Source organism: Mya arenaria, chromosome 16 (genome assembly GCF_026914265.1).
Source record: "Mya arenaria isolate MELC-2E11 chromosome 16, ASM2691426v1".
In the NCBI taxonomy this organism is placed as follows: Eukaryota; Metazoa; Mollusca; class Bivalvia; order Myida; family Myidae; genus Mya; species Mya arenaria.
Window position 1 is genome coordinate 24,184,704 of NC_069137.1, and position 12,540 is coordinate 24,197,243.

The window sequence follows — 12,540 nt, forward strand, 5'->3', positions numbered from 1 at the left end:
CTGAAACAATTTGTAGTTTTATAAAAACAAATTCAAAAGGGAGTCCGATGTAGGATCAGTCATCGTCTATTCAAGATATTGAAGGTTAATTTTTTTTAAAAAAACATGCGCATTCAACTCCAAAAGTGCTTTTAAAGCGGTGTAAGGTTTAGCAAAATCATTTTAGCTTTGATAACATCTAAATAATAATAACTTTATTTCATGAAGAAACATAAGTATCTTCTTTACAATGTGGTCTTCCAGGGATTACACAAAAGTATTAGTATACAATTCTCATTCAAACAATAACAAACACGACGACATTCAAACACAACACATACTCAGTACAATGTTCAAAATTATATAAGACAATAATAATTCGCATTTAAACAAACAATTTTAACAGACAGCCATTCACTAAAGTCATTGCTTTGTCATAAGGTGTTTTTGAATTGCGTTTTAAATGCAAATGATGATGATGATTCGCGAATAAAAAGCGTTATTGAATTCCATACAGATTTAGCAAAATAAGTAAATGACTTAGGAGGGAACTTAAATCATTATGGGTGGTAGACCGCAATGAGTAGTTTGTGTTATTGGTAGATGAAATAACTTCAAAAAAGTATTCAGACATGAGACCAAGCAAAAACTAGATAATAAGTCCAACTTTGAATTTACATCTATTGTCAAACGATGGACTTGATTACGTTTTAACAGGTTTTCTTAGAATTATTTTTGCAGCTTTTTTCTGAATAATAAATAATTTACTTATGTGTGAATGTATACATCTGCTCCATATAGAACAACAATAGTCCACTGTGGATAACATGTACGCATTGTAAAATAGTTTTTGTATATCATAGCTTAAGAGGTAATTAATTCGCTTTAGAAGTGCTATTTTAGAATTCAGTTTCCTACAAACATTAGGTATGAGAAACAAAAGCCTCTGCTCTACAGTGTGTGAAACAGACAATATTTTTTCTTTACCTGTCATGCCAAAGCAGATGTTGTAAATTTAATTTCACGGTACAATTGTTCTGTGAAGCGCTTGGCTAATTTCAATCACACTTCACAGAAATCAAATAATATTTGTATAGTGTTCCATTTGTAGTTCAATTTTTTTTATTGTATGTTGTATTTTGTTCAATTTATGTGCGCTCTGTTTCGCTTTATTTCATTTTTTCTTGGCACTTTTGTTGTTTTCAAAAAGATGTTTTCTTACTGACTCAATTCTTATCCAATTTTGATCATATACAGCGCAAGTGTAAGCTTATTTACACCCGCACTCGGGCAAGGCCAATTCTGCGAGTGCTCCGATAAGATTGTTAGTCATTTTAGTTTTTTTCGGAGCATAGTGAAGCGACCGAATGTAACCCTGGTTAGAGCTACCCTGGTTCTTTAACGTGCACCAATGTTTAGCACTGTCACACGGGTTCCCTATTTGACTTACCTCACAGAAAATGATTATAATTAGTATCCTTTAGTGGTGTGGCGGGGAATCGAAACTACGGTCTCCTGGATTGGCTATCAGGTGTGTAACTACAAGACAACGGATCAGCCATAAATGTACAGCATAACCTTCTTCAAAGTCACACCTAGATGTAAATTGGCTGTTTCCCATAATAAGTCGCGCCTTATGTGGACTCTGATTGGTCAATTCGTTATCGATTGGCTAACTTGACTGATACGTCTCGAGACCATAAGCGGCATAAACAAAGTATCACGATCAATAGGGAGGTTGCAACACGCTCCTTATACGTGTACGCGTGCATTAAAAGGCACAAACAATGACCTCACACTAAAAAAAGGTTTTGACTGGCGTCTTGTACGTGTACGCGTGCATTAAAAGGCACAAACAATGACCTCACACTTAACAGATAGGTTTTGACTGGCGTCTTGTACGTGTACGCGTATATTGAAAGGCACAAACAATGACCTCACACTTAACAGATAGGTTTTGACTGGCTTCTTGTACGTGTACGCGTATATTGAAAGGCACAAACAATGACCTCAGACTTAAAAGATAGGTTTTGACTGGCTTCTTGTACGTGTACGCGTATATTGAAAGGCACAAACAATGACCTCACACTTAACAGATAGGTTTTGACTGGCTTCTTGTACGTGTACGCGTATATTGAAAGGCACATACAATGGCCTCAGACTTAAAAGAGAGGTTTTGACTGGCGTCTTGTACGTGTACGCGTATATTGAAAGGCACAAACAATGGCCTCAGACTTAAAAGAGAGGTTTTGACTGGCGTCTTGTACGTGTACGCGTATATTGAAAGGCACATACAATGGCCTCAGACTTAAAAGAGAGGTTTAACTGGCTTCTTGTACGTGTACGCGTATATTGAAAGGCACATACAATGGCCTCAGACTGAAAAGAGAGGTTTTACTGGCTTCTTGTACGTGTACGCGTATATTGAAAGGCACATACAATGGCCTCAGACTTAAAAGAGAGGTTTTGACTGGCGTCTTGTACGTGTACGCGTATATTGAAAGGCACATACAATGGCCTCAGACTTAAAAGAGAGGTTTTACTGGCTTCTTGTACGTGTACGCGTATATTGAAAGGCACATACAATGGCCTCACACTTAAAAGAGAGGTTTTACTGGCTTCTTGTACATGTACGCGTATATTGAAAGGCACATACAATGGCCTCACACTTAAAAGAGAGGTTTTGACTGGCGTCTTGTACGTGTACGCGTATATTGAAAGGCACATACAATGGCCTCACACTTAAAAGAGAGGGTTTGACTTGCGTCTTGTACGTGTACGCGTATATTGAAAGGCACACTAAATGGCCTCACACTTAAAAGAGAGGTTTTGACTTGCGTCTTGTACGTGTACGCGCATATTTTTTCAGCCAACTGCAAATTTTACTTCTGCGGGTAGCTACGCTTACAAATACAAATCATTTTGGCAGAATTTATATTGAGCAAAACAAAGATTAAACGAAATACAGACATGGGGATAACATTACTTGATTTAAACCACGCACGCTCTCTAATAATGTAAATTACATCCAAAAACAGTTTCTCCGCTAAAAGATTTTGATATTAATTTCCCTGTTTATCAAGTTGTTAAGGCATTTATTGGCTTCTTTATTTGATTAAACAATTGGATATTGTCTTGGACTAAAGAACATATTTTATTAACAATTTAGGAAAGCGCTGAATCGTCTTATGATTATTTCTACTTAACGTAGACGAACCAGTCTGTTAGAACAAAAATAAGGATATTCAAGGATGTGTTCGTATTTTTGTACGTATGTGGATTGTCCCTTTCAAAATATGTTCTTGGGAAATGGAGAATACATAAAGCTTGAAATGATGAAGAGCCAAATATGACTGTTAAGGCATGCTTCACCTTTTTATATTTTGTGCATTGTCCTCCAGGGTGCCCAACTATCTCGCCGTATGGGCGCCCATCTATCAGCCACGGTTTCGTGGTATAGGTGCCCATCTATCAGCCACGGTCTTGCGGTAATGGTGTCCAACAATCAGCCCGGGTCTCGCGGTATAGGTGCCTATCTATGAGTAATTGTTTCGCGGTATAAGTGCCCACCTATCCGCATAAGTCTCATTGTGTAGAGGCCTATATCAGCAATGGTCTCGCGGCATGGGTGCTCTCACCTATCAGCAATGGTCTCGCAGTATAGGTGCTCACCTTTCAGCATTTGTCTCGCTGTATAGGTGCTCACCTTTCAGCAATGGTCTCGCAGTATAGGTGCTCACCTTTCAGCAATGGTCTCGCAGTATAGGTGCTCACCTTTCAGCAATGGTCTCGCTGTATAGGTGCTCACCTTTCAGCAATGGTCTCGCAGTATAGGTGCTCACCTTTCAGCAATGGTCTCGCAGTATAGGTGCTCACCTTTCAGCAATGGTCTCGCTGTATAGTTGCTCACCTTTCATCAATGGTCTCGCTGTATATGTAATGTGCTCACTTTTTAGCAATGGTCTCGCTGTACAGGTGCTCACCTTTCAGCAATGGTCTCGCTGTATATGTGCTCACCTTTCAGCAATGGTCTCGCAGTATAGGTGCTCACTTTTCAGCAATGGTCTCACAGTATAGGTGCTCACCTCTCAACAATGGTCTCGCAGTATAGTTGCTCACCTTTCAACAATGGTCTCGCAGTATAGGTGCTCACCTTTCAGCAATGGTCTCGCAGTTTAGGTGCTCACCTTTCAGCAATGGTCTCGCAGTATAGATGCTCACCTTTCAGAAATGGTCTCGCAGTACAGGTGCTAAGCTTTCAGCAATGGTTTCGCAGTTTATATGAACACCTTTCAGCAATGGTCTCGCAGTATAGGAGCTTAACTTTCAGCAATGGTCTCGCAGTATAAGTGCTCACCTTTGAGCTATGGTATCACAGTATAGGTGCCCATCTTGCGTTGTTTTTTTTTTTTAAATTGTATGTTCTTACTGTTTAAAAAGGGCATGCTAAAGCATCATTTGGAAAGTTAAATTAACACGGTTGCGAAACACACTTTAGCTCAAGCTCCCTGACTTTAGGCTCCAGCTCAATCCAGAAAGGGGAGTTTAAACATGCATATTACGATGAACATGCGTTTGTATTAATTTTTGGCAAACGAAATGCACTCAATGATCTGAAGTATATTCAGCAGAAACTTTATGAACAATTTCTCCATTCGTTTGAAAACCACCCATGTGTTTCATGAGGAAATCGATCTTACTACTCCACAAACAGTGTTATTTACAAAATAAACAATATGCTTGTGAAGAGTAAACATATTTATATGGTTATGCATTCCCAGATTTTTGAAATAAGCGATCAAAATTGTTATATAAGGTAAAACTACAAGTCATACTTACTTTTTTATCCGTAATTTCGCTCTTTGTCGCTAGATCGGAAAACTCAGACTCAGAAAAAGAGATTTAAAAAAAAAGTCTTAAAGATGTATTATCTTTGATATCAATGTTTTTTGACAAAATATGTGTGCATATGTGTAGAATATATTATTTCTTTATGAAACGCATTTGTTTTACAATATTGCTCCTAAAAATCAATTATTTTTCAGTCATTAATATTTGCTGTTTTGGGTCTAGAGTCTCTAACTCTGACTCAAGACTTTAGTGAATACTATACCTTGGAAGTATCTACATAAATAGGAAACGATAATAAACTACGTCATTTGTACCTAAAATACACATATCTGCATGTCACGGTTCGTGTCTAAATGTGAGGCGTAGTTTTAAGAATGATTGCTAAAGTAATCTATTTTGAAATAGGAAAAACGCATTGAATTAAGTTAAGTTGATTGAATTTAGTTTAGATTTGTTATTATGTTGTTGTTTTCAACATCTGCAAGTAATTGTTTATCACGAAATATGGCAGAAGGTTTAAGGCTTAGAAATAAGTTGTAATACACGCTTAAGGTAATCCACCCACACATTATTTATTCAAACCTGACGAAGCCAGTAAGTTCCGGTATCCGTCTTTTTCTCTGCATATTTACCCCGTATAATATATGTCGATATTCACAAGGTATGTCTTTCTGATAACATATATATGTACAACATATGTTTAAAAACAATCAGTTTTAAGGCCCATAAGGACGGATGTGATTCACTAGCCGTTGGAACCCTTATTGTTATCTTTTGATCGGGTTTTGAAGTGAGATGAACTCGTTAAAACAATAATAAAGAGAATGTCGGTCAGCAGGCATCAACATTTCACAAAATTGACTTTGATGGTTTAAAATCTACATTGCGTATTTCTTAATCTAATATAGTATACAAATCGAATAATAGCCGTGAAATTCCATAAAATGTCTGGATTTTGTACAACAACATAAATACCTAGGTGTGTGTTAACTTTGAAACATTATGGTTGTCAGGTTCTCATCACTTGCCTCAGAAATATCAAACATTTCTTGATAATAAGGACAAAAACATGTTTTAAAGACTGAGATTTAATAAATATAAAAAAATTCTTGTAAAACAGCTAAGGACTGGGTTTAAAAGATTCTGATTAAATGGCATTTAAATAGTTACACAAAACAATAACTCTTGAAAGCTGCTTTGAGATAGGACGTTAAAATATACATCAACACGAACCATTGCTGGTCATTTAAATTTGACGAAACAAATATGCTTGTCCGTATATGCGTTACATTTTTGTGCCTCTCTTGTGTAAGCAGTGATATTGTAGAGCCAAGGTGCACGAGGTTTGAATACGATAAAAGACTACTGGAAATGGCTATTCGCATGGAAATACGCCTGGAATAACTTGCAAAGACTGTAGAAATCCTACAGATTGAAAACAAAAATCTTAAAGAATCTCAAGCCGAGCACGCAGTGCTTTTGGACGAACTCGACTCTATTAAGACTGAAGTTAAAGTGACAAATACAACTGTGTATCAATTGGCAGAGTCTGTTGACATCAATTCAGTGTTAACTCTCGGTCTTCGAGACGGCTTAGAGAGAACGAGAACCGCTTTAAACACAACTACACAGACAGTGGATCTATTACAAGAAAAGCGTAAAGGTATTTGTATATTGTTTTAGTATACTCACATTTAATGTATGATAAGGGTCAATCGAGGATTAAAAACAAACTATTTATCTCTGCTTCTTTATTTAATGTCATTTCAAAGCCTTTGTTTTCAATTTCGTTTTTTTTTCTTGCAGTTGTTATTTTAATAAGGGTAGCGAAATTATTTTGAGTGATGAACATAAATGAGGCGATTGTTTTCAAATTTTACTCTTTGTTGATATTGCCCTGAACTTGATTGACAGCTGTCGTTTAGTTTGTCCCCGTTATAGTCGTTTAGAGGGATGTTTTTTTTGTGGTACAATGTATACACTGTATAACAGTCACAATATGAACCGTATTTGTAGTTTCACCCTGATATTTGAACATTATACAACCATAATGGGAAGTAGTTACATGCGTGTAAAGACAGTCGACTTCTTTATCTCAGGGTTACGAATATGGTTTTACATTTTGGGCTTTATTGATGTTTGCGGAGATAACTTCTCCATAACGTGCCGTTATATGTGCTTTTTAACATTTTGAAAATATTGCAGTTTGTGGATTTAAAGTTGCACAATATAGGTTGATACATTCATTTAATTTCATGTTTAACACACTCAAATTTAATGATAAAACCAAAAACCATATGATTTAGGTACAGATGAAAGTTATAAGCCTTTAAATAAAACATAAAATATACGTGGCCATAAATTCCGTTTATTAAAAAAATATCGCTATTTTTTGAGCATTAAAATATATTAAGTTAATAGCGATAAGGCATTGAAATATATTTTTTGCATCAACCTTTATTGCGCGCCTTTAATACTCCAACGATTTAGATATGTCTGCATGATTGCAAAGTAACTACATACGTAGTTCACCCTTATGTTTGGAATGAATTATCTGAAAATGCTACTTTAACAAAACAGTTGCTTTTTCAGATACCCGCCCGGCCTTTTTAGCCATCCTTTCAGACGATATATCGGCAACAACAGCAGGAAAGGCGACTGTATTTGACGATGTTGTCACCAACATCGGATCAGCATACAACGGCAAAACAGGCACGTTCACCGCCCCAATAGAAGGCCTGTATCTGTTCTCGGTCAAGATCACCGGCTATTATAAATCTACAGCTAGCATTGGGACAACCGATCAATATCAACTGAAATTGAACAACAATTTGTATCTACGACTTTTTGCAGACGTGAACGCAAAAACACATAATTTTGATTCTTCCAGTGTCGTTACCGTAATGGAGCTTGGAAAAGGCGACCGCGTTCATGTTGAGAGTCAGAGTTCAAATACATATGTCGAAGGCAGCGAAAGGAACACTTTTTTTTCCGGATTTCTTATTGAGTGACAAGTATTGTGCATACTTCTTGTTTATATCTATGCATCTGGATTACTTTATGCATGCATTCTACGATATGCAAACAATAACAATAATTTGTTGTTTACTTTCATTGCTTTGTTGAATATTTATTGCTTACTATGCAAGTATACATATGTTCTGTATATTTACTTTCGTTGATATGGCCTGGTCAGTAGCAAACCTTGAAACAAGAATACATTATTTTATACCGCACCTGACTTTTCATTCAAACAAGTTCGTACAGTCATCATGAGCTATTCCGTAATGTTTTATGTGATAATTCTAATACGATCCTCGCGTGAAGACTTAAATAAGAGTTCACGTTTTCTCAAACGCCTGGGCGAGATATGCACTATAAAATATAGTTGAAAGTCCTTGTTAGAAGACGCTAAGCATTTCGCAGACTTTACTGATGTAAAACAAAATTTGTTCGGTATAATAAATTATTTTATACCTAATTTTTACGTTCAATCGTAGACTATCATTCTCAAAAAGTGACTGTACAATATATATCCGTATAGGGACACGCGCGCGAAAAAGAACTCCTGTATTTTCCCCATATTGTACGATTCACAGGTCCCATATTAAATCAATGATAAAGACTGAAACGGGTTAAAGGTTCTGAATGAAAGTTGGGATCGACAGACGGTCTTAAATTAGGGTGACATAAATTACCTTTAATAACAATGATCAGTCCTTGTTTGTTGGCCAACACAACGTCAAAATGGTGTAAACATCTCATATCAACGCCTTTATAAATATAATATACTTATAATATATGGAAGAATGAAGGCATAGTTTAACTAAGTTTAAAGTTACTTAACAATGCTTTGTACAACACGCGTTATATTTGGGCTCAAGCACAGCTGTGAAAATAATATTGGATTCGCCAAACGGTATTGTACAAAACAATGGTAAATGACCTATAACTATCGAGCACGTTTTGATATGACCATATTTTATTTTCGGAATGCTGATACAAACTGTGCAACTTTTAAATAAACAGTTAAGCTGCACTCTCGCAAATTGACAATTTTGACAACTTTTTCTTTTTATTTTTTTGTCTTAAAATGAGCCAATTGTTATTCAAATGTCTTTAAACCTCTGATATAAGAATATTTACTAACGAGCAGATCTCAGTATTTCATATTTAAGTTCGAATATTGATGTTTAATGGCTGAAAGCTGAGATTTGATATATATCGTTACTGACCGGCATTAATTGGAGGCAGTAATATTTATGCGAAAAGCTACAGAAACAATCTCAGTAGCAAATCATTTAAACATAAACCCGGTTTAATGGCACTGGCTAAAACCAGCTGATTCGGTGGCAAAATAAAAACATGTAAAAACTGTTGTCAATTTGTAAGAGGGCAGCTTTAAAATACCTAAACAAGATATATTTAAATTGCATCTGCTTTTATGTACTATTGATTTCGCCCTTAATTTGCTAATGTGTCTGGAAACCTTACGTACAAAACTGGGTTAGAGCGAGCAACTTCATTATCATTTATGATAGGTTACGATAATGGTATCGAGTGAAACATATTCGCCATTATGATTCACTAACATAATTTCGTTTTTAGACGCATTTGAGCATCACGTAATTATACTTGATTGTTTTTTTTTATGTCCTTAGAATTGGTTAATGCCAATGTGCTTAGGTGCCTTGTTCAGTGTGTTTAATTAAAATAGCACAACACAAACAAAAGAACGCCTTATAGTTTGCAACGCACTATTTTACTTGTTAGAAATGTGTTTTTTTTCTTAAATTCATGTGGATGTTCAAGGATACATTGTCAGTGCCAGCGCTTATTCGTTCATTGTTCTAATTTAAGTGAGATGTTAACATTATCTATCTATAATTTTGGTAGCATGCAATACACAGGGTGTGTCAGTTATGAATTGAAGATTACAACTGTTTTTCTTAAAAACACTAGAGAACATAAAGAGCTTTATATGAGAAATAACATGTATGCAATTATTATTTCTAAACGATGATTGAATAGTATGAATATATGACTCATTTTATACGTTCCAGTTTGAAAATCGATATTGTCAATCAAATGTTTTTGTTGAAAACCTTGAGCAACACACTCAGGTCTCCGAACGCAAGAAAACTTCTTCCTTTGCTATATATGTAAACAGTCACGTTTTGCATCGTCAACATATGACGAAGTTGTCTGTCAATTTAGAAAGCAGTCAAAACTAAGGTGAAGTGGTATCGGGAATAGAGGAGGCCAATGAGGGTGTTTCTTTTGAAAAAGAAAAGCTGTATAAATAAATAATAAAAAAATATATAATGAAATTGTACACACTATTGATCTTTACACACTATTAGTAACGCGGCCCTTTAATCGAAATGATTGCACCACTTATCAATGGTCTCGAACCGCAATGGAATCACCTTCTCGTACGAAGAAACCGTCGCGTGTGGTCTTCCGGAGTGTATTCTAGCTTTAACACCGTACAACTTAAGCATAAAACATTGTTGTTATAATGCTGCTGTCATGTTCACAAATGATTTTTTTTCCTGCATTGAATGTCTGTCATTACTCAATGTTAAAGTAGTTATTTAGGAACCATTTAGCAATATGTAAAGAATACAACAAATAAGCAGAAACAGTGCAATGTAATCATGTATTAAAAAGGACATTCAAAGGGATTGATCCTACAGATGTTCCAATCTCAGTTACGGCCCTTTCTTAAAACGTGACATGAAGTAAAAAAAAGATTAAGGTTCATTTAAGCACATCATTAAGAATGTAAATAATGTGTTTTGAGTTTTGTGATATGTTTTTTTGTTATAGAAAAGAGTACTGCTGTTTGTAAACCTTTTTACTTACAAATTTACTATAAATCTAATACGGGCCATGTTTTACAACGAAACGTGTAAAATTATATTTGCAATCTCCTTACTTTAATTCCTTTTGCAACACACCGATAAACAGTGACTGCATGCGCAATTGTCTATTTTTAATAATGTTATTTCATGTTTCACCTTTTTGTGTATACATGCACTTGTTTGTGTTTACATTTTTCACAGTTGCCCATATTTTAAGTATTATTAGAATAGTGTTTTCATTTAGTTGTATATGTTTTATCTTCGCAAGAACATTATACATTGATATGCTGTTGTTTGTTTTAATTTCCACTCCTATTGTAGCACCCTCACCCCAATTCCCTTCATATAGACTGCCGTTCAATCGTATATTTACAAAGCCAAAACAACCACGTCCGATGAAACAAAGTTTATTGTTAGCAATTATTTATTTCTTAATTGTCAATTATTATGTTATATTATACGTGAGCAAGCTGACTCTCAGATCTTAACCAGGTATACTATCAGATTCCTAACCAGAGGCAGACTGCCTAAACTGGGTCCGTATACCTGAAGATTTAAACCAAATTACATTCTTTCACATTTTAACTACTTTGCAGAATATACACCAGGAAGAGACCCAGACCCAGACTCCGACTCTAAACTAATCTACACCTAACAAGCTCCGGAAAAGTGTTTTATACTTCCCAATTTACCCCAATTGCACTTGACCATTCAGAAATGTTTCCTAACTAGCCCTGTATAGTTTAACGATATCATGTGATACGTTTAACCTCACATGACAATACTCCAAGGATGTTACTAGCTATCGCCACAAGAAGGAGCTTGTCAATCAATAGTATCAGTGACGTAAAATTCAACTAATCCAAACCCTGTTAATAGTTTTTTAGTGAAAGTAATTAAACTTATTTCAGGACAGTACTTAAAATAGCCATTAGCGGATAACCTTAGCCGTAGCCGATTGATCTTCTAAGTTGCCAAGTAACGTACAGGTTTATTAAAACGCAGGTCCTTTGATAATTATTATTCATCTATTCTCTATCTAATCGACACATGCCGGTAACGCTAATGAAGCTCCAATGAAAATACACGCTATGGCATTTTGACCACTTTGTAGTCAAAAATAGGAATGATGACCTAAACAGAAATGAACTAATATTGGCAAGGGTCAATTTGTTACACTAGATCTAATTTATCTCGATAATGGTGTGACGATTATAATAAATTAAAAGGTTTGATTGGTCAGTTTGTAATGATCGTTTACTTGTTCCTCATTTGCATAACCTCCATTAAGTAGTAATTAAATATAAACTATTGATTATAAGACTATGATATTTACTGCATACATTATTTGTGGAATATAATTATGCAAGAACTGATCTTATGACATGCAATATGTTTTCTGGCGTGGATAAGATAGCATTTAAGAAGGTCTGTGAGACAAACCTTCACCGCCAATTATTATTCATCGGTTATTTGTTCAATTAAGCAACATACTATGATGAAAATACATTTGAAAACGTAAGCCGTTTGAAAATTGTTAAAATGTTCTATATTGATAACAATTACTTTATGAAATACGATAGATGTCAGCTGTATACTAGTGTTAATTGTTTTTTTTTTCGGTTTGATCCGGAATATTGTATTGTACTAGTGTAGATAAATTCCAAACACCTCGTTCAGTCATTTTCCATCGAAAACAGGCTTGGATGTAATTGGACGGTTTACATATCATACATTTTTACATTAAACTACGCTGCAAGCAGATAGCGTAGTAATTCCAATGCAGCAGTAAAACAGTTTGAATTTACTCTAGGGAGTCCTAATTGTTTACGCACTACGTGCA

General features: G+C 35.4%; 1 protein-coding gene across 1 annotated transcript; it reads left to right on the top strand.

Moving 5' to 3' along the window:
* Positions 1–6,234: 6,234 nt before the first annotated feature.
* On the top strand, positions 6,235–10,955 carry LOC128221506 (cerebellin-3-like; the record flags this gene model as incomplete). Its single annotated transcript, XM_052930113.1, has 2 exons — positions 6,235–6,493; positions 7,423–10,955. Coding segments are annotated over 2 exons (678 nt in total), but the record flags the coding sequence as incomplete, so codon positions are not given.
* Positions 10,956–12,540: the final 1,585 nt, after the last annotated feature.